Source organism: Anabrus simplex, chromosome X, assembly GCF_040414725.1.
Source record: "Anabrus simplex isolate iqAnaSimp1 chromosome X, ASM4041472v1, whole genome shotgun sequence".
NCBI classification, from domain to species: domain Eukaryota; kingdom Metazoa; phylum Arthropoda; class Insecta; order Orthoptera; family Tettigoniidae; genus Anabrus; species Anabrus simplex.
Window position 1 is genome coordinate 175,736,193 of NC_090279.1, and position 21,923 is coordinate 175,758,115.

Sequence of the window (21,923 nt, forward strand, 5' to 3'; positions counted from 1 at the left end):
CTATTCGGCAGGAATTCGGCAGGGAAGTGTTTGATCATCCATTCTACAGTCCTGATCTTGCTCCCAGTAATTTTAATCTTTTCTTGAACCTCAAGAAATTCCTGTTCTTCTGTCACCATTTTCACGGATGAAGATCTGAAAATGAATGCCACACACTGGTTCCATTCCCAGGTGGCACACTTCTACGACCCCATCATACAAAAGTTGATCCCACAATATGACAAGTGTCTCAATTCTTGTGGTGATTATGCCAAAAAAATAGCTCCAACACTGCTGTATCAGGTTTCAATCAAGTTTTTCATGCAACTATTTTTTTTTTATTTTTTTTAATTTTTTTAATTGGGAAACTTAATTTTTGGATGGCCTTCGTAAATAAACAGATGGGAGAAAAAGTAACACTGTTACCATGTAGCCTATGTCGCTTTGTTTGCGATTCAACCTAGAGGTGAAACAGCTTGATAATATTGCATGATCAACAATACACACCAAACCAAGCAAAGGACGCCAAGTACTGAAGGGGCTTGACAATACATCAATACACAGGTGACAAATATCATCCTCGGTTGAGTGTTTCAAGTCTCCTGCACCTATCACAATCATGCCAGATTAGTAGCTGGCTCAAGAGACTGGGTTAGACACTGCCCCATTATGTTCCAAATATGTTCAATGGGAGAGAGGTCTGGGGATCGTGCTGGCCAGGCCAGTTGTCGAATAATGCGAAGAGTAATGAACTTCATTCCGGTTCCGTATTGACTTTAAAAATCTAAGATAAAATTCGAAAAGAATTTAATTGTATAAAGTCCACCTGTTCAATACATGTTTGCCATTTTATAAATGGTATGTCTAAAAAGCTACATGTTTTGACCTAGCCTAGAGGTCATCATCAGCTAAAATAACATAAAGAAGAAAGACATTAACAAAAAACAGTGATACATAAAAAACTTGAGATAAAATACAATCAACAAATGCAGTGGAAATCTATGTTTAAAATGTGCATAGCTTCAATCTTAAAATACAATCAACAAATGCAATGGAAATCTGTGTTTAAAATGTACACAGCTTCAAACTTGGACAAATTTAGTTGTAAGTGTGGGTCTAACCATATTTGATGATGCTTGTTGTTTGAAGGGGCCTAACATCGAAGGTCATCGGCCCCGAACCATATTTAATACAACTATTGGTTGGCTAGAAGATACACTTAAAAATTGTGAAGACTGTTAAATGATGTTCTATTTGTCATGCTTCTGGAAATGGAGTGAAGTTTTGAAAAATCCATTACATTTCTTCATGGAGAATACAAGTATAGCCAGGATCTAAAAGCGAAAACAAAAATCCGAGTATGAGAACAAAAAATGAAGTAGATGCAAAAGATAATATGAAGAGTCGCAAAATATTACTCACTTCCTTTTTCCTCCAGCACTGTGCTTATATAGATCAGGTTGTCCAGCTCCATGGCTAAATGGTTAGCGTGGTGGCCTTTGGTCACAGGGGTCCCGGGTTCGATTCCCGGCATCATTGGTTAATTTCACTGGCATGGAAGCTGGGTGTATGTGTTGTCTTCATCATCATTTCACCCTCATCACGACGTGCAGGTCGCCTACAGGCGTCAAATCAAAAACCTACACCTGGCGAGCCAAACCTGTTCTGGGATCTCCCGGCACTAAAAGCCATACGCCATTTCATTTCATAAATCAGGTCGGGTCGGCGTTGACCTCCACACTGACTGGCGACCGTTCTGATGTGTTGGGTGGGGGAAATGGCTGGAGGAAAGAGGAAGTGAGTGATATTTTGCGACTCTTCTTTTGCTTCTACTTCATTTTTCGTTCTCATACTCGGCTTTCTGTTTTCACTTTTAATCCTCGCTATACTTGTATTCTCCATGAAGAAATGTAGCGGATTTTTCAAAACTTCCCTCCATTTCTAGAAGCATGACAAATAGAACAACATTTAACAGTCTTTTCACAACTTTTAAGTATTTCCTCCAGCCAAACAATAGTTGTATTAAATACGGTTGGACCCGCACTTACAACTAAATTCGTTCAAGTTTGAAGCTGTGTACATTTTAAACACAGATTTCCATTGCATTTGTTGATTGTATTTTATTTCAAGTTTTTTATGAATCACTGTTTTTTGTATATGTCTGTCTGCTTTATATTATTCTAGCTGATGATGACTTCTAGGCTAGGTCGAAACACGTCCTATGTAGCTTTGCAGACAGATCATTTATCAAATGGCAAACGTGTATCGAACAGATGGACTTTATACAAATAAATCCTTTTAGAATTTTATCTTAGATAACACGAAGAGCACATAGCGTAGTAGCAGCAGCAGCTGTAGTATGTGGACAATCTTGCTGAAACAGAACATGACCTTCCTGTTGCAGGAGTAGAAAAAGGACAGGTTGAACAATGTCCTGGATGTAATGGGCACTGCTTAACAAACCCTCTACAATCACCAAAGGTGAACGGGAATTGTAGCTTATTGCACCCCACATCACGATGCCATGAGTTGGGCCTGTACATCGGGGGCGAATACATTCTGAAAGATTATGTTCACCAGGTCGATGCTGCACATGTAAACAGCCTTAATAACATGCCAATCTAAAGTACGTCCGTATTATACTGCTGTTCCGAACCTGGTCTACAGGTGTAGGCCAGATCAAATGCCCACTGTTGATAACATTACACTACGGATTCACCATGACTGGAGCCCGGATTTCCATGCAAATGCATTTTTTAAATAAGCTAGTCACACTTCTCAAACTTTGCAAATATTCGTTTTATGACTTAACGACTCCAAATAACCGTTCTTATTCCCTGCATGTTTGCATGTTTTGGCATTATTAGGAGAAAATCCATGCATAATGCATATTTTGAAGATTTTGGATTTAATAGCAAATATTTGAGTCGTCCAGTTGCAAAACCCGTTATGTCCATTTCTTTCTCAAAATGAGTCATCACCGCCATTGTATGCAGCTCATCAAAATACACAATCCAGCAATGTAATACGTGAGCAAAGGCCATTTAATCTACACGTTTAAAGGTGACAAATAACGAAACTGCTGCAAAAGTCGTTATGTCCAGCGTGTTATGCAGCAAAGCTCGTTATGTCGCAAAACCCTGTAAGAGGATCATACTTACACGAACAAAATTAGGCAACTGTGTGATAAGAAGTGAAGTAAACTATAACAGCGACTGTGATGGAAGCAAAAAGCATATTGAACCATGGGAAACCCTTTTCTGCTACTGTGCCAATACTAGTGGAGGAAGAAAGAAAAGCTCACGATCTGCACACATTATTGCTGCCCAAACATTACGGGAAAGAGTGCATAAGGAACGATGACCTCACGTTCTACAAGGCACTGTTTGACCAGCGGCAAAATTTAAACAGTGAAATGCCAGACTATGACATTGATGTGGGAGATTTTGTTGAGGACAATAACGGATTGTTAATATAACTGTACAAAATGTTAAAGAACTTATAAAACGTTTTGAATGAGTGCTGATTTCTTGATGTTATCATTAAATCAAAGAGCGGGGATTAGATACCAAAACATTATATCCTAACCTAAATTGTTTCCATTTATGCTATTTTCATAGTGTAATAGTTTCAAACGTAGCTACTAAAACAATTTCACCATAAATCTGCACACTCTATCCCAAATACTGCTGCACATATCTTTTATCTTCACAAAACTGCTGCAAAACTCGTTATGTCCAAATGCTTTTTTGCAAATAACATGGGTTCTATAAGTTAAATTTTGTGGATATTTTGCGGTATGACGAAGATGAACGCTTACTGTTTAATTACAAAATTTCAACCTCCTATATTTGTTGCATAACAAATGACAGTTTTTTGCGCTTCCTGAAAAATTTGTTTGTCTGCACATAATGGATTTTGCAACTTGACGACTCATTTGGTCGTTTATATAGCATAATATGATTTTTCTCTTGACTTTGGTGCACATATAAACTTGCTTGATGTGCCTTTTATGAATATTGGTTTGCAGAATTTGGGACTGTTTTTCCATGTTATACAGTATGTCTGTTACTGAGAAACGGAGAGAATGTATTCCTGGCATCCTATCTGACAATCAAAGTTAGTACATACGGTAGAGATCCTATAAACCAATTAACTAAGCACTTTCTTATCTGTTACTCCGGTAAACTTTCACGCAAGCCGGAAGACCCCACATCGATCTCTGTAATTCTTAGGAATGTGGTGTCCCAGTTATAAATTGCTATAAATTGAACTGTAAATTGTGCATTGCTAAATGCAAGCTCATTTTTTCTTCTATGTTAAACGAACAAAACAGAACTTGTACCACACTTCTGTGGGGCCGCGTTACTGAGATAGCAGCTTACAAATCTTGATTTTGCACTGAACCTTCCGTTGTTATCCTGCAATTTTCTACCCGGAATTCTCACTCGTCACACCTCTTTGTTATCACAGCTTCATCCTTGGCAGTTATTGAAGACATCATCATCTGCAATCATCGCATGGAGAAGCAGCAGCAACTAGAGATAAGCAGAACAAAATGATCTGTTCAAATCCTGATTTTGAATTCGTCAAGCTTATAAAAGACCTATTGTAGTGAAAATGCAAATACGTACAATTTAACCTCACTTTATCCCAGACGTCTTCATTGAAGTATGCCCTTGTCACTTCTTGTGACATAGAAAGGTCATTTGCTGTGCTTAAGAATGTGCTGACGGACAAACGGATAAGCTTAAATCACGACAGTTTGGATAAATTCGGTCTTGTACAATGTTTCAAAAGGAACTGCATTTTGATAGCGCATGAATGCATGCATATTTTGAGATTTGATAGTGCATGGAAATCTGGGCTCTAATCATGACCAAGCTGTGCAGCACTCCTCTCAAAGCTGTAATTTCACAACAGGGACACATCACTCTCTTTGAGGCATGGCTATAGCTTGATTGCTATGCACATCATACTGTTTGGTGTGTGGCTGGACATGGTGCAATGAAGTGAGTGGTACCACACCATTTGAAGGCCGATGTCCTTCGAATGTTCATTGGTTTAACTACAAAGAAAGATCAAATATAAATGGGAATTTGAATGTACCGCTGCTGTTAGTAATAATTCTGAGGCAGGGCTTTGCCAGGATGTTGGTGGGGGTGTCTGGAGAATGGGTTTGCGAGCACGAATGACGGTGGAGAGCTGGGCTGCTTCAGTACGCCATGAGTGAGCTAGAGGTGCACGCGTCTGATACGCAACACATCATTATCAAGTTTCTCGCAAAAGAGGGCACCAAATCATCTGAAATTTTGAAATGGTTCCGTGCACAGTTTGGGGAAGAAACACTTTTGCAGACTGGAGTGTATGAGTGGGCTAAAAGATTTGTGGCAGGAAGAGAAGCTGTGGGAAATGAACCTCATCAAATGTTGATACCTGCCCTCCTGCTGAAGCTGGGAAACAGAAACGGGCCTGTAGACATGATAATAAGGTTTTGGGCTTTTGCAGTATCAGAAAACATGCAAAATTCTTTTCGTTTCGCAGAGAAATTTGCACCACGTCTTCAGAATAGAATCTCGACTGTTCACACGAGGAAGACTTCTCTGATAATGAAGGCTTGAATTTAACAATGCTACCCTTGTTCTATTGTAAATGGTACTCTCTTTTATCACCAGATGGCTCACTGTGCACTAGCCTTCCGAGTGGGAGGTGACAACACCATCTTAGCTCCAATTAAGATTCTTCTTGTTCCATTGTATGTGCGTTGTGAAGTAAACATCAAGGTCATCGGACGAATGTGCCAGAAGAAATAAATAAAAATAAAATATCTAAACTTACCGATACAATGAGACTGCGACAAATTCAATTTATAAGCCAACTGGAAAGAATGACTAACACCAGGCTTACTTATCGAATACACAAATGTTTGCAAATCAAACATACGAAATGGAAATGGTATAAGCAAGCAGAGAAAGACCTCACTAAATTAGGATCACCAAATAGGTGCAGAATAGGAATATAATCAGGAAAATTGTTCACACAAGGGGATTTGAGGAAGGCGAGAAGAAACCAACACAATGTACCTGGTCGATGGAACAGAACTTATAACAATCTCTGAAACTGAAGAACTTCTGGACAAGGAGGAAAGCTCAACAAATGTTGATTCTGTGTGGTTCGAAGTGACCCATTTGCGCAGAAAAAGAAAAAAATCAAGTAAGAAATAAAATAATAATTGAAATGCAACAAAAGAGTGACAGGATAGAAAAACAGAATAGAGCTGAAGATGGAAAGGAAATTGTGTAGTGGAAAATAATGAGAAAATGAGAAATGAAAATAATGAGAAAAAAATAGGGAATATGCCACCTGGGCGATTGCCCTAAATGCAAATCAGTAGTGATTGATTGAAATGTGTGAGAGTCAGGCAGGAGGGAGAAAGAAGGACGTACTACGAGGTTGAAAACACGAGAGTGAACAGAAGTAAGAATAATACAGTAACGCATGTACAGAGGTTATTAAAGTAACAGATAGCTTAGAGTGAACCATCTGGTGATGAGGAGAGTATGAATTTGGAAAACACCAAAACGAAATAACAATAACTACTGTTACACATTTTTCTTCCCCCCCCCCATACACAATTTCCTTTCCATCTTCACCTCTATTCTGTTTCTCTATCCTGTCACTCATTCACTGCACTTTATATTATTTTTCCATTTTAAAAATTTCTTTCCTTTACCACATTCATCTGATGACCTTGCTGTTTACTTTGCAACACACATACGATGGAACAAGAAGAATCTTAATTTGAGCTAAGATGGTGTTGTCACCTCCAATCGGAGAGCTAGTGCACAGTGAGCCACCTGGTGTCGAACGAGAGTACCACTTACTATAGACCAATGGTAGCATTCTTAAATTCAAACCTTCATTATTAGAGAAGTCTTCCTCGTGAATATACGAGATTCTCTTCAGAAGACGCAGAGCAAAGTTCTCTGCGAAATGTAAAGAATTTCTTGACATGGCAAAAGCCCAAAACCTTATTATCATGTTAACAATGACAGTATATAAATTTAAAAATTAGTATATTGGTTCCACCTAGCCAATACCAAAGTTGTAAAAGCATGTTAATTTTTCATGATCGTTTTCTGTTTTGCAACATATATCATTGTACTATATTTTGTCTGTAGTAATTGGAGTGCAACTCTGTTAAACAAACAAACAAACAAACAAACAAACAAACAAACAAACAAACAAACAAACAAACAAACAAACAAACAAATACATAAATTAATTAATTAATTAATCTTATTAAAATTACAAGACATGTTTCGGCTGCATTAGGCCATCTTCAGCTGTCTAGAATTAACTTAAAATTAATATATTTAAAGTTACAAATCATGGATAAAATTCACACTCGTATGATATCATATCATGCCTGTACGCTGACGTAAACACAGAGCTGTTATTTTATATCGCACAACATGACCGGACGATAGTTGATTCCTACCCAATAGTCTGGCTGGCATTGAATCAATTTAATCTACATTTGTGAATTTGAAATATTTTAAAAGTTTTTATATTACGTGGAGCAACAGTTTTACTGAATCAACTGACATTTTTGTATGAAACAAATTTCAAGGAAAGAAAAAACTTTTAATTACATCATTGTCATTTTACACAGAACTGTAATAACTTCATCACATTACATCTAGCAAGTTCTTCATCTGATGATGATTCAACATGCATTTACTTTTATGAATACCATATATAATTTGAGTGTAAATTTTATCCATGTTTTGTAACTTTTAGTATTTTTATTGTAAGTTAATGTAAACAGCTGAAGATGGCCTAATGTGGCCGAAACACGTCCTGTAATTTTAATAATATGCTTTTACAACTTTGAATTGTAAAGAAACTTATAAGTATTGACTAGGTGGAACCAATATACTAATTTTTCAACTTATATAACGTAATTGTCAATACGGATCGAAAATGAAATTTATTTCATGCAACAATCACAGGGCGTAAAAGCATCAGTCTAAATATAGGAAACGAGCTTGTCATGGGCTGAGAAGAAATGAGTTGAGGAGGAACTGGTATTTATGCAGAGAGAACTCATCTATTTGAAGACAGCAATGCATGAAGATGTGGAGAATATTCTTGTCCTTTAGTGTTTTCATGTTTGTCCTTGTCTCCTCTTTCTGTTGTTCCTTCCACACTGACCTGTCATTGTGTGTATCCCATTCAGTGTTCTTTTTCATATTCCTATCCTTCCGTGCACTCTAGATACAGACTCATAGTTGGGCAAAAGATGATAGATAATAGCAAATTTCTAAGATGTTTATGCGGACGACATGGCTATTGCGTCTGAGAGTAAAGAGGAACTACAAGTTGCCATGGACTTAATCGTGGAGTGGGCAGAAGAAAATAAAATGGACCTTAATGCGAATAAAGCAGAATTGGTTGTTTTCAGGAGGGAAGGAAAATTATCTAAGGATGATTATATCCTATGTAAAGGACAAAAATGACAAATTAATAACCAATACAAATATCTGAGGATTACAATACAGGTAACAGGAACATCATTCACAATACACCTAAAGGTGAGAGTCATTGCAGCTATATGAAGCATTAGTGATATTAAACACTTCCACAGCTATCTTTGGGGACAGCCATGGCTCTGTTTAATACGAAAGTAGTTCCAACAGCCATATATGGTCTAGAGCTAATATGGGAACATCTCTCGAAAAGACAACTACAAGAGCTGGAAAGTCTGAAGGCTAGATTCTTGAAGAGAGTTCTATGTATCTCTAAATATACATCATCAAGACTAGTATACGTTCTTGCAAAGGAGACATAATTCACTGAAAACATAAGATTTAGATTGTTACTTTCAGAGACAAGGAGTTACAGGGAGTTGCTACAGGAACTGCAATCAAAGAGGGCTATGATATGGGATGAGTTTTACTGAACTGATGCGATGATAAACAGGGATTGGACGTGCGGTGGGTATGATCTGAGGCATACAGCGACCAGGTTCGCCGTACACGGGTTCCACCATAAGGTATGCAGAACCTTGGGATTTCATAAGCCATGACCAGGCTGAGTATGTGTCTTCTGCGACCAACGATGTGATATATACCATGCCATCGAATGTGTCCGTAGAAAAGGAAGCTTGACGCAATTGGGTCAATATCTGATGATGTTCTGCACGCATTGATTGTATATTATAATTACTGACATACATCTGAGTGTATTTAAGTGTATATATTATGACCATTTGGTTGCAATAAATTTATTATTAAATCCCAGAGAAACAATAGCCTAACTTGGAACTTTCAGTCAGTCAACCAACAATAAGTTCTCAAATAAATTGGGAGGGTGGTCAATTAAATAAAGAAGCATCTTCAATGTACAGTTTAAAAAAACTAAATTAATCATATCAATATACTGTATTAGAATACTAATATGGAACAGAAGTGAAGACCTAGTCAGGAATAATAATAATAACAACAACAACAACAACAATAATAATAACAATAACAAGCATTTTGATTTGACACCAATTAGACTGCCTGCACCTCAATTTCAATATTCTGTTCTACTCTACCAAATGGTAGGGAAATAGATCTATGGCCAGGTTTTAATTAATTTTTGTCACCTAAACACCGAATGTGTCACCAGAGATCTTTCACAGGCCAATGTTGTACAACATGGAATGCTAAATAGATGTTTTCCTGTCCTTCAAAAATCTGACAAATCTGCCAGGTTTGAACCCGTGATCTTGGAATCAGGAGGCCAACACTTGACCAATAATCCACAGAGGGACTTGTGTGGCCATAAATCCTGCCGCATATTTTAATGACAATATATGGAGTACAGAGAGCGGACTCTCACCGCTGGGTTCCGTGGTTCAAATTCCGGTCACTCCATGTGAGATTTGTGCTGGACAAAGCGGAGGCGGGACAGGTTTTTCTCCGGGTACTCCGGTTTTCCCTGTCATCTTTCATTCCAGCAACATTCCAACATCATATCATCTGTCAGTCATTAATAATTGTCCCAGAGGAGTGTGAAAGACTTTGGCAGCCGGCACAATTCCTATTCTTGCCGCTAGATGGTGGCTTCATTCATTCCATTTCTGACCCTGTCTAGTGACTGGAAATAGACTGGATTTTCATTATACGGAGTACAGATTGCAAAGAGATGTACAATTTTTAGGTAATAAAGTAAATTTATTTATACTAAGAATTTTAGGTGTACTATTCAAAACATCCCTTGGTCAGAAAGCCAAGAATAAGGGCAGAGAGGATTCGTTGTACTGACCACAAAGCACCTCATAATCTGGGAGCCTTTGGGTTGAGCAGCGGTCACTTGGTAGGCCATGGCCCTTTGGGGCTGTTGCGTTATGGGGTTTGGTTTGGTTTGGTTTATTCAAAACATCCATAATTTTCTCAAGTACAGGACTTAAAAATCATCCTGGCCACACACTGATTGTGTCACACAAAATGTTCATTGGAAGATTTACTACAGCAGTCTTGAAGGCTCATTTTAGGCTGTTAATAAGATGATGTTTCTTCTTGCAGACCATATCCTCAAGGATTGACCACAATTTGTAGTCCAACGGGACTGAGATCTGGACTGCCAGATGACCAATCAACAACGGAAATTATAGGTCATGAACATTGGTTCCAACCATTTTATAATAATCTTAGCCTCTTGTGCTGGAGCAGAGGCCAGCAGAAACTCAAATTCTACTCCATGAACAAATTTGATTTAAGGGTTTTCACTTCAGTGGATGTTTTGGCACCTTCCTTGCAAAAGCAAAGGAAATGCCATCCTAAAAAATTTCCCATAACACCTCAATGATGCTGGATTATAAACACTTTCGGATTTTTGGAACCACGGGATGTGACTGCATCTGAGACATAGATATAGGTACCTTTGACAGTGAAAACATAAAGAGAATTTTCAGATGCCCATCTTGTACGCACCGCTTAAGTAAGATTCTGCTTCTTCAGCTGTATTGTTGGGAAGAGCCCAGTGTTTCGATAATGTGCTTTCAGACCAAGGTCACTTCTTAGCATCCCAGACTTTTTCTTCTTCTTTAAATGTTCATCTCACCTTTTGTTTTCACGGGGAATTTTGGCAAATTCTTATTTCACTGATGAACTGTAGTTTCATAGCAGACATTGAACAGGACATTTAACAGTCTTTATAATTAGCAACTAGGTTTCAAAGCACGTGATGTTATGTAAAATGATATTAATATGATCTTTTGTATTACAAACCAACTGATATTTCTATAAAATTTGTACTGAAACCCTCCATATTTTCATAAAATATTCACCGCAGTCAAAAAAATTAGCAATGAAGCAGATCACAGCAAGATCACAGCCCTAGGAATAATAAACAACTTTCAGAGAATCAGGTGTTTTTTGTTCTTTTGAACACTATAATTATATATCATCTGATCAAAAGTATCTAGACATCCCTCTGTACACATTAACTAGAGCCTAGATACTACTATGACTGTCGCTGCTACTGTAAAAGGTAGCCGAAGGGTTGATGTTGTTTACTGCTACCAAATAACTGCAGAATGAATGGAGTAAGGAAGCTTGGAGCCTTTGAACCTAGAATGATCATCATTGGCTGCCACATAAGCAAGCAATCGGTCACAGCATTTGCTCTCCTCAAGTTGTCCAAGCCAACAGTTGGCGACGTTAACGCGAAGTGGAAACGGGAAGACACGACCATGACCAGGTAGGCTATGTGTGTGTTGATCAGCAGAAACTGTAGAGCAGTAAAGAAGGTGATATGGAAGTATGGGAAATTCACATCACACTGTGTGATACCATCACAGTGAATTCTGCAGTGCTACTAATTGTTCAGCTAGCACCATGACGGTGCACCAAGAGCTACAAGGAGTTGGGTTCATGGTTCAGGTACACCCCCATAAATTGCAAATTTTGCCAGTAAATACTAAGCACCACGTTTAGGGGGTATAAAGAGCGGTGCTACTGGTCTGTAGACAACTCGAAATGAATGATTTTGGAGAGATGAATCATGCTGTGCCATATGGTAATCAGATGGGAACATTTGGGCAAGGCAAATCCAAGCCAAATGATACATGCCAGCCTGTACAGGGTTCACAGTGAAATTTGCCAGAGAGGAGGAGAGAGTGTAGACCGGGAATTTTTCATGGAAGGGACTGAGTCCTCTTGTAATGCTGCAGAGAATGTTAGAAGTTGAAGGATATAAGGACAGTCTGACCAGGTACATGCTGTCTACAGTATGGAGATGATCACAGTGTGTTTCAGCAAGATAATGCTGCCTGTTATAAAGCAAGGTCTCTTCATGAGAGGTTTGTGACGATGATGATGATGATGTTTGTTGTTTAAAGGGGCCTAACAGCTGGGTCATCGGCTCCTAATGGTACGAGGTGTAATGAAATGACACGATAATTAAAATTTCAAAATGTATCCCCTGACTAGAATCTAAAACAAATGATGATGAAAAAATAATCATGAAACAAAAACAATCGGTGGATCCAATTCACAATGTCTTAATTACCGAGATGATACTCATTATCTAAAGGGATCCAAAATCCATATCATCGTCCCCTTAAAATGGTAAAGCAGAACCATGGTGTTCTCCTCTAGTGGTACTAATCACAGGTAATGTAGACTCATGGTGTTTCTCGCATGGTGGTACTAATCACAGGTAATGTAGACCCATAGTATGTCACACACAATGGCACGACTCACAGGTAACACAAACCCATGGTGTTTCGCACATAAAGGGTACTACTCACAAGCAACGCAGACCCATGGCGTTCCTCAAATGTGGGACTAATCACAGGCATCGGTATTCCCATGGTGTTCCTCACTTAGCGGAACTATTCATAGGCAATAGTGTTCCTCACATAATGGTACTAATCACAAGTAGTCTCATCGTTCTTATGTCATCATCCCTTGGTTGCCCCCTTTTAGTCACCTCTTACGCTAAAGACCCAACCTTAATCTTACTGAACACTTCAGGGTAAACTTATTAAACACCTCAGGGAAGAACTAGTGCACAATTTGTTTAGCATACATTCTGCATTCAATCTTCAACAAGTAGTAAGTCACATTTTTGAGCCTTTGCATGGTTTTTACCTGCTCATTTTCCTTTCTTTCCTTTTATTCCCCATTCTTATAGATTTTAACAGAACGTTATATCTGTTATCATGTCAACTTTTCTAACTAATGTTCCATGTTGACGTAAAAAAAGGAAAACCTTGTTTTACACAATTATTCTTCCACCAAGTGATCTGCTTTACATATAATCATTAGTGGTTGTCCTTATTCCATTTTTATTTGTCACCTTTCATCAAGACAGACATTTTTACATGAAAAATGTTTTGTCAATTTTTTAATTATTTTTCAGTTTAGGCCTACATCATTTGCTTTTTCCATATTATTCCATTAGATTTAATACGTGGCTGAAGAAGGCCTAAATATTGGCCCAAAGATGTACCAAAGTTTTTAATCATTACCTTTTAAGCGTTTTTTATTTTTGGAGATGAGGATATGGATACTGTAGACAACCTCCAGTGTTTAGGTAGTGTTCTGTCATCAGACAATACCATACATCAAGAGATTAGCAACAGAATACAGAAAGCTTCCAAATTCCATCATGATGTACGTCAAATACTTTGGGATGAAATTTCCGTTAGTTTCCAAGATCAGCTTGTACAAAATATATCTAGTACCTACACTTACGTATAGCCTGGAAGCAGCAACACTTACTGGACCAATAAAGAGTCGTCTTCAGGCAACAGAAATAAAGTTCCTCTGTTCTTGTCTACAAAAAGCAAAAATGGATAAAATAAGGAATGTGAATAACCGGGAACAGCTTGGATTGGAAACAAGCTTGCTGGGGACTCTAGAAGTGAAGAGATTGCAATGGTATGGTCACATGAAAAGAATGGACCCTCACAGGACTCCTTGAACATACTTATACTCCGTACGGCTCTACTTCTAAATTGACGTTTTAGCAGATTTTGGCTCTGTCTGGTGGTTATGCGCTGAAGCATAGACATCCAACCAATCCCAAGCTGCCATTCATATCGATTTATATCGGCAGAGCGCGATCTCGAAACTTAGTTGCCAACTCTAATATTTACATTCGCCACGTGGTTAACCTATCTCGCTCAGCGTGTTTGGTATTTGGTACGGTTCGCGATCTTTTGCATTTTCCTTCAATATTTAGTGTGTTTTTCATATTGTTGGAGGGTTCCAGTGACTCTGAGATCAGTAGTGTGTTCCCTTTGTAGGCCATAACCTCCTTTCTGTGCCAGCCATTAGCCGTTAATGATGTGTTATTTCCTAATTCTCTTTTATTGTTAATAATATATTCTCTTATAGTGCCAGATATTATTAGAAAGTTTAGTTCTTGTGAATTTGTTTTCAATCCATATTCATTCGTTTTTCTGAGTACTGTATTACAATTTAAAAGGGCTGTTTACCGCGGTCATATTGCATCAGCTGTTCTCGCAGGCGTAGCGTGCTGGCAACAGAGGGAAGGCGATGCTCATTTGTTTTGCGAAACTTCAATTTAGAAGTAAGGCCGTGCGGAGTATAGACCACAATGTTCCTGGGAAGAGACCAAGAGGAAGACCTCGTGATGTTTGGGAAAAACAGATACTGAAGGACCTAGAAATTAGAGATGTGCGTCACATATATGAGCAGCATCTGTGGATGGATAGGACAAATTGGAGGAGGCTCGCACACTACCGCATCTGGCTTGCTGGAGCGAAGAAAGAATAATGATGATGATGATGATTATTATTTTTATAAATTCCTTTACGTTGCACCGACGCAGATAGGTCTTACGGCGATGACGGGATAGGAAACGGCTAGGAGTGTGAAGGAAGTGGCCGTGGCCTTAATTAAGGTACAGCCCCATCATTTTCCTGGTTTGAAAATGGGAAACCACGGAAAACCATCTTCAGGGCTACCAACAGTAGGGTTCAAACCCAATATCTCTTGAATGCAAGCTCACAGCTACATGCCCATAACTGCACAGCCAACTTGCTTGGTGTTTTTAATATTTATTGAATTGTATTGACTACGGTGGATTTTTCCTCCCGCTTTTTTAAGGGAATTTTGTGTATTGTACAGCATCAATACGGAACATTTTGGATATGAGATTCATAAACTGTAGTGAAGAACTAGAACAGCAAATTCTGCCTATAGTCACCAGTAAGGCAAGTGTCGAAAATAACACAACCACCTGCAAAATCTGAATGTCTTCTTAAAAGACCATAACATTCAAGTGTTGAAAAAATAATACTTTGTAAACAAGAGACAATTCTCTCAAAATAAAATACACAATGCAAATAAGCCTTCATCAATGGATGTAAAGGATACATTGTACCATTATTGAAGGATCTCGTTAGAAAAGAGATACTTACCAAACAATCTCTCTTCTGGCTTCAGAACACGAGCGAAGCCAAAGTCCGTTAACTTAATATTAAAGTTGTCGTCCAACAAAATATTTTCAGGTTTCACATCTCGGTGAACGATGCTTTTGCTATGTACATGCTGCAATGCTTCGAACAGCTGGCGCATTATATACCTAAAAACACGTAAAGGACAATCTTTTACAATTTATACTATGTTATTAGTACGGAATGCAACAAAAAAAAGTCTTAAAATGAGACTGCAGTGTCTGATTTGTGCTTGCAAAGATGTGCCTAACAATAACTATTACTCTGAATTTCAATGGACTACAATTTAAATTGCCAATTACCAAGGAACTTAGAATACTCAACAGGTAAGCCATTCCAGGCATGTGTGCTGCCATTGGTCAGCAGATTGTGACGTCATCGGTAAGAACACATCTGCGGTCTGTAACATTTTCTTGCATTAAAATGCTGAATGCGAAGTAATATTTATCATTTCTTTTACGCTTTCAAACTGAAAAATTTTTCTTTGGTGACTTGAACATATTTTCAATCTTGAATATGTTTAATGAATAAGAGAAAAATAGAAAATATTTATCGTACGGCAAATTATAGTGCATAATATTGTTGTCAGCCTCGTAAGCCTTAGTTAGGCATGCTCTTAAAAAATTAATAATCTTATTACTATGAATAATTTTTCTTAAAATTATTTTAACATTTTTTTTTCTTCATCATACAAGACAAACCAGACAGATGTGGGTGTACCAAGGCTATCATTCCACTATCCGTAGGCTATCACGTCTTGGGAGGTTACGGCATTTAGTGGGCCGTATTTGACATGGTATATTTTAAATATCCTTCAAAAGATGAAGTTAGCGTCATTGTCACCGGCTAAAGCTTAATTTATGATGTTAAGGCAGGAAATGTAATCCATGGCTGTTAAGGAGCCCAGAGTAGGTTCTTCTTCACTGTATTCTTCTTCATTGCTTCCCATTTGGCCTTTTTGTTCAAATGTCTGATATGAATGAAAGTCGTTGTCCTTACATGTAAGGCAATGATTTTCCTATCAATTTTGGGAAATTTCAAGTGTATAGTTGATGTTAATGTTTCCGCAGTTCTGTGGAAGGAAGCAAAAATAACTTCAAACTCCATTATCGGAGACAACCACCTCAGGGCCACCTTTAGAAATGAAATGAAATGGCATATGGCTTTAATAGTGATCCTGTTCTATTCAGACAATAGCTTTGGATCAAGATGACATATATCCGTTTGTATTCCCAACGAATTGTCAATGCTTTTACACTTGTAGGCAACGTCAGCTGCCAAGTATTTTAAAGCATCGTCTGTTACATCTTCATTGGGAATCGTTAAATTGCTCAGGTCAGAATTAAGTAGCAAGTTTTATTCCCTTCCATCAAAACTTAAACCAGGAAAGGAAATTCTGGAATTCTTCTTCAGTTTCTTCGTCAGGTCTCAGGGGGTCAGAGAATGAAGAAGGTTGACTTCTGTTCTCAACAACAGACGCTCCATGAGATAGAGGTATGTCGTTCGCGTTCGCAGCTAATATAAAAGAGCATTATGTTCTTCGCTTCAAAAGGACTGGGATTGTTGTAAAAAAATCTTCTTAAAACGTTTTCTTGACTTCGATGGTTGAGGCCATAACCACTTCTAAAGGGAGCTTTTTTGCCGTTAGGAACCCTTCATTTCAAAACAACAAATACATAATTTATTAGTTCAATAATATTCCGCTCATTGTATTTGTGTACAATATATTTAACTGCTTGGGCGACATCAAAACAGCTGTGCAGGCATTTTGACGAGCACGCCCAGTACCATTCCGGTGCACCTCTGATATATGGTGAATGTCCTTGCAATTCAGCCGTTTAGCCCATAGAAATCTGATCGTACAATGTACTTGTCTTGTATATGTTCAGTGTGCAATTTCTCACCCAGTTATTGTAAAGTAGTTTAAGCAATTTGATGCTGGACACACGGATCTCATGGATGAATATTGCGAAGGCAGGCCCACAACATCCAATACCGTTACAAATGTTGACCATGTGGATGGGATCATTAGAGAGAATCGGCGCCTAACACTGCAAGAAATTACCAGCATGCTGAACATTTCGTATGGCAGAGTGTTCTCCATAGTTCACCAACACCTTGGATTCCATAAATTGTGTCAAAGATGGGTCCCACTCTTGCTCACCGATGTTCAAAAGGGACAATGTTTCCAATTGTGACCGGCATTTTTGCAACGGTATTCTGTGGAGGGCAACGAGTTTCTGCGGCAAGTCATCACAGGGGATGAATCGTGGGCCTACCACTTCACCCTTGAAACAAAGAGAACATCGATGGAATGGATGCAAACCACATCACACCACAAAAGAAGGCCAAGGTCCAACCTTCAGCAGGAAAGGTAATGGCAACAGTGTTCTTTGACATGGAGGGTGTGGTGCGCGTGAAATTTATGCCAAAAGTCACGACAATCAACTCGGCTTCGTATTGTCAAACGTTGAACCGGTTGCAGAAGGCAATTAAAGAAAAGCGGCGGGGAAAATTGACCGCCGGTGGGATTTTGTTGCACAATAACGCAACACCTCACAAGGCCCGCCACACGTCCTAACTGCTGCAGCAATTCAAGTGGGAGGTATGGCAACATCCTCCCTACAGTCCAGACTCAGCGCCATGCGATTATCATATGTCGGTGGACGACGATTCAGAAACGCTGAGGCGATAAAAGCAGCTGTCTCCAAGTGATTACATAGCGCGGGAGGTGATTTCTACGCATCTGGAATAGAAAAGTTGGTTGACCAAGAAATGTTTACAGTCTCTTGGGGACTATGTGGAAAAGTGAACTTACATTGTATGTTGTCAAAGCCTTGATGCCTTTGTGTAAGTGGTTTCATAAATGGCCATAACTTAGAAGTGTAATTTACTTTTTGATTCGCCCTCGTATAAAATACAGTAAGTATTGTACGGTGGGAAAAATCCCTTGACCTTAATCGTCTGTCTTCTCGCAGAAGGTTGGCGACCATCATGGACACTATGCCTTGAGCAGACCTCATGGTGTTATTCAATGGGAGCAGGTTATGTGCCAACACTGGATTTCACCCTCTTCCTACACCACCACCATCACACACCCAGATGTGTAGGTCACCCATGGCATCAACTAGAAAGACACCTGCAATCAGGCTTCTCTGGAGGTCACACGACATCATATCATATGGAGTTTATTTTTCCTATTTTGTGTCCCGTATTGGAGCTGCCATATCATTGACGTTAAACCACTGTTGGAGGTTCTGTATCCTTGTCCACATTCTCCTTCTCAAGCTGTTGTTGTTATCCCTGAAAACATCTGTTTTCCTGTGTTTTGAGATGGGTTAAAACTTCATGTGGTATCCTAATACAATGGAGTAACTCCTTATTGTGGAGGTGCTCTATTCATAGGATCTTGAACATGCTGAAATAATCGACATTTCAAAGGCCTACAATCGAGTTACCTATTTTTTATTTTTTTTATTTTTACAAGTTGCTCTACGTCCCACTGACATAGACAGGTCTTATGGCAACGATGGGATAGGTAAGGGCTAGAAGTGGGAAGGAAGCGGCTGTGGCCTTAATTAAGGTACAGCCCCAAGATTTGCCTGGTGTGAAAATGGGAAACCACGAAAACCATCTTCAGGGCTGCTGACAGTGGGGTTCGAACCTACTATCTCCTGAATACAAACTCACAGCTGTGCGACCCTAAACTCACGGCCAACTCGCTCGGTGAATAGCTGGCCATACACGGAAAGATTTTTTCGCAGGCCTCGCCTTTGGGGCCAGATCCGACAGACTGCCTGCCAGGCGTGACCTCCAGAGACCCAGCCTGCTGCTCGCCATCAACTGTGACACTAAGCCTGTCGTGTTGTGCAACATAATCTGTCAACATTCCAGACCCTCCCGTTAATTGGGATGATCCCTTTGTTCTCGGCAGGCCAAGCCTCATCCGCTGGCCTTTCAAACTAGTTTGAAATCCTTGCCGGTCGGGTCTGCCGTATTTAGAACTGTGCGATGGACATCGAAGCAGACAGTGTCCAGAGGAAAAAAAAAACTGCTGTTGCAGCTGTTGGAATGTGCATTTTGCTATACCGGTATGTTAAATCATGCAAACAGAAAAATCAAAGTGGATGAAATCATGGATAGGAGAGCGAGACCGCTTTAGTCACATGAGTCTGATACAACACCTGAGAGAAAATGAACCAGACGATTACAAGAATTATTTGTGAATGGACCACAGCGATTATGATATGCTGTTAGATAAGCATGTACCGGGCGAGTTGGCCGTGCGGTCAGGGGCACACGGCTGTGAGCTTGCAACCGGGAGATAGTGGGTTCGAATCCCACTGTCGGCAGCCCTGAAGATAGTTTTCCGTGGTTTCCCATTTTCACACCAGGCAAATGCTGGGGCTGTACCTTAATTAAGGCCACAGCCACTTCCTTCCAACTCCTAGGCCTTTCCTATCCTATCATCGCTATAAGTCCTATAATACCAATATAAGTGGTCCGTTATTGGACATTATTAAATTTTCCAGCTAACTCATTCCTGGTTGCCAGCATTTCACCCCCGTGTGCTAGGCTGGGCTCATCAGTTGGTACCTAGCACACCTACCAAGACGCTGGCTAGTGCATACCGTGGAGGCCACTGTGTAGGCTAATTGTAGCCACCGGCAGTGCCAATGCACTATGAGAGACTTAGTCTCATTATAAAAAATTGATGCCTGCTTGGCCATCAGATGATATAGATGTTGATTCCCATTCAGAACAAATATTTCAGATTCCCCAATGGGAATCAACATCTATATCAGCTATAAGACCTATCGGTGTCGGTGCGACGTAAAGCAACTAAAAAAAAAAAAAAAAAAAGGTAAGCATGAATGGCTTTTTCTCGTTATTACGTTAAATGTTTGATCTGTCTCAGTCTCATCCTTGACTTTGACAATATGAAAGTGACTGAGGTATGAGCGATGCTAGTAATACCATTCCTTATGCAGCCAGTCCCTGGTATGAATGGTACGAAAATATCACTCATAGGGTCAGCTGGTGCGTGCATTTCAGTGGGCTTGGCAGACTGATATGCAAGCAACTTCTGACTCGGTGAGGAAAGCAACGGGAAGCTACTTCACTCCTCATTTCCCTAATACGCTTCTTCAGTGATGCTTAGGCTATCTATGACAGCTGTTGGTATAGCTGTGGAGGATCAAACCAGCCTTCGGGCTGAATACCAAACATACACAACACATACATAATGACTTGTTTACTGGGCGAGTTAGCCGTGCGCTTAGGGACGTGTAGCTGTGAGCTTGCATCCGGGAGGTAGTGGGTTCGAATCCCACTGTCAGCAGCCCTGAAGATGGTTTTCCCATTTTCACACTAGGCAAATGCTGGGGCTGTACCCTAACTAAGGCCACGGCCGCTTCCTTCCAACTCCTAGCTCTTCCCTAACCCATCGTCGCCATAAGACCTATCTCTGTCGGTGCGGCGTAAAGCCACTAGTAAAAAAAAAATACTTTTTTTGCGTAGCTATTACTGGAGAACGGTCTAGTTAAAAGCGTATTTACTGTGGATATTTTAGCTTCTAAGCTGAAGGAGGAAAGGAGGATACTGATGAACGCTTGATTGTGACACTGCGACACCTCATGTTTTAATTGTCAGAGACACGGCCACTCTTTGTTCATTTCAATAAATTTCTCTAGCATTGCCTTTGTCCACTCCATGCTTTCCTTACAGGAGGCTTGATCTGTGAGGCGAGGTCTTTCCGTTGAGGCGCTGACAACAGGTCTCGCCTGTAGCAGATAATGCCTCGAACTGATCTCGCTCACTAACGAGCAGTCCTACTAACCTGTCGGAACGCGTCACAAAACGCCTCATCTGTCACAATTCCTTTCCATGTATGGCCAGCTATTGGGTTAGAATTGGAACACCATCCCAACAAGTACCACACTGGTGTGCACTCCACTGGCATGGAGAGTAAAGTTTGTTCTTAGCGCTAGCTAGAACAACGCTTCCACCTGTTCAGGTAAATCCCGGGCATGCCTTGTTGCCCCACTAAGTGACAGAGCAAAGCAGTGTGTTCCATATTCCAGGAGGGACAAGAATTGAAACTTTTTTTTCTTGCCCCTGCAGAAAAACACAAATTGGATTGGATCCCATCTACTAAGTGATAGCGAAAGCAAAGTGGCATACAGTCATTTAGTATGCTCTGTGAGCACAACCCCTATCACCATTCATTTAGGAGTTTTTATTGTGGCATAGCTGGCAATGATATGTATCTACGTATCTGTATTAGATTATGGGAATTATGCTGCTTTGAAAGATTCAGACAATAGCAGCATTCCTTCATTCACCTCATTTCAAAAATGTTGTAGTTTTATTTATTTTACTGTAAAGTAACTATCTACAGAGGGTTGCCTCAGTTAAGTTTGGACAATTCTGACGTACCTTTTGTCCTAGGGGATTCCTT

The 21,923-nt window shown here is 39.6% G+C and overlaps 2 protein-coding genes across 3 annotated transcripts in view; one reads left to right on the forward strand and one right to left on the reverse strand.

The window, feature by feature from the left end:
* Positions 1-21,923, forward strand: part of LOC137503105 (uncharacterized) — a 229,468-nt gene that overhangs the window by 115,145 nt on the left and 92,400 nt on the right. The gene's annotated exons all lie outside the window — the stretch shown is intronic.
* The window catches only part of PhKgamma (phosphorylase kinase gamma), a 98,937-nt gene that overhangs the window by 67,423 nt on the left and 9,591 nt on the right, over positions 1-21,923 (reverse strand). For both annotated transcript variants that reach the window (XM_067159230.2, XM_067159228.2), the window contains exon 4: positions 15,428-15,591. In XM_067159230.2, the coding sequence (XP_067015331.2) occupies positions 15,428-15,591 (164 nt within the window). The remainder of the gene's footprint in view (positions 1-15,427; positions 15,592-21,923) is intronic.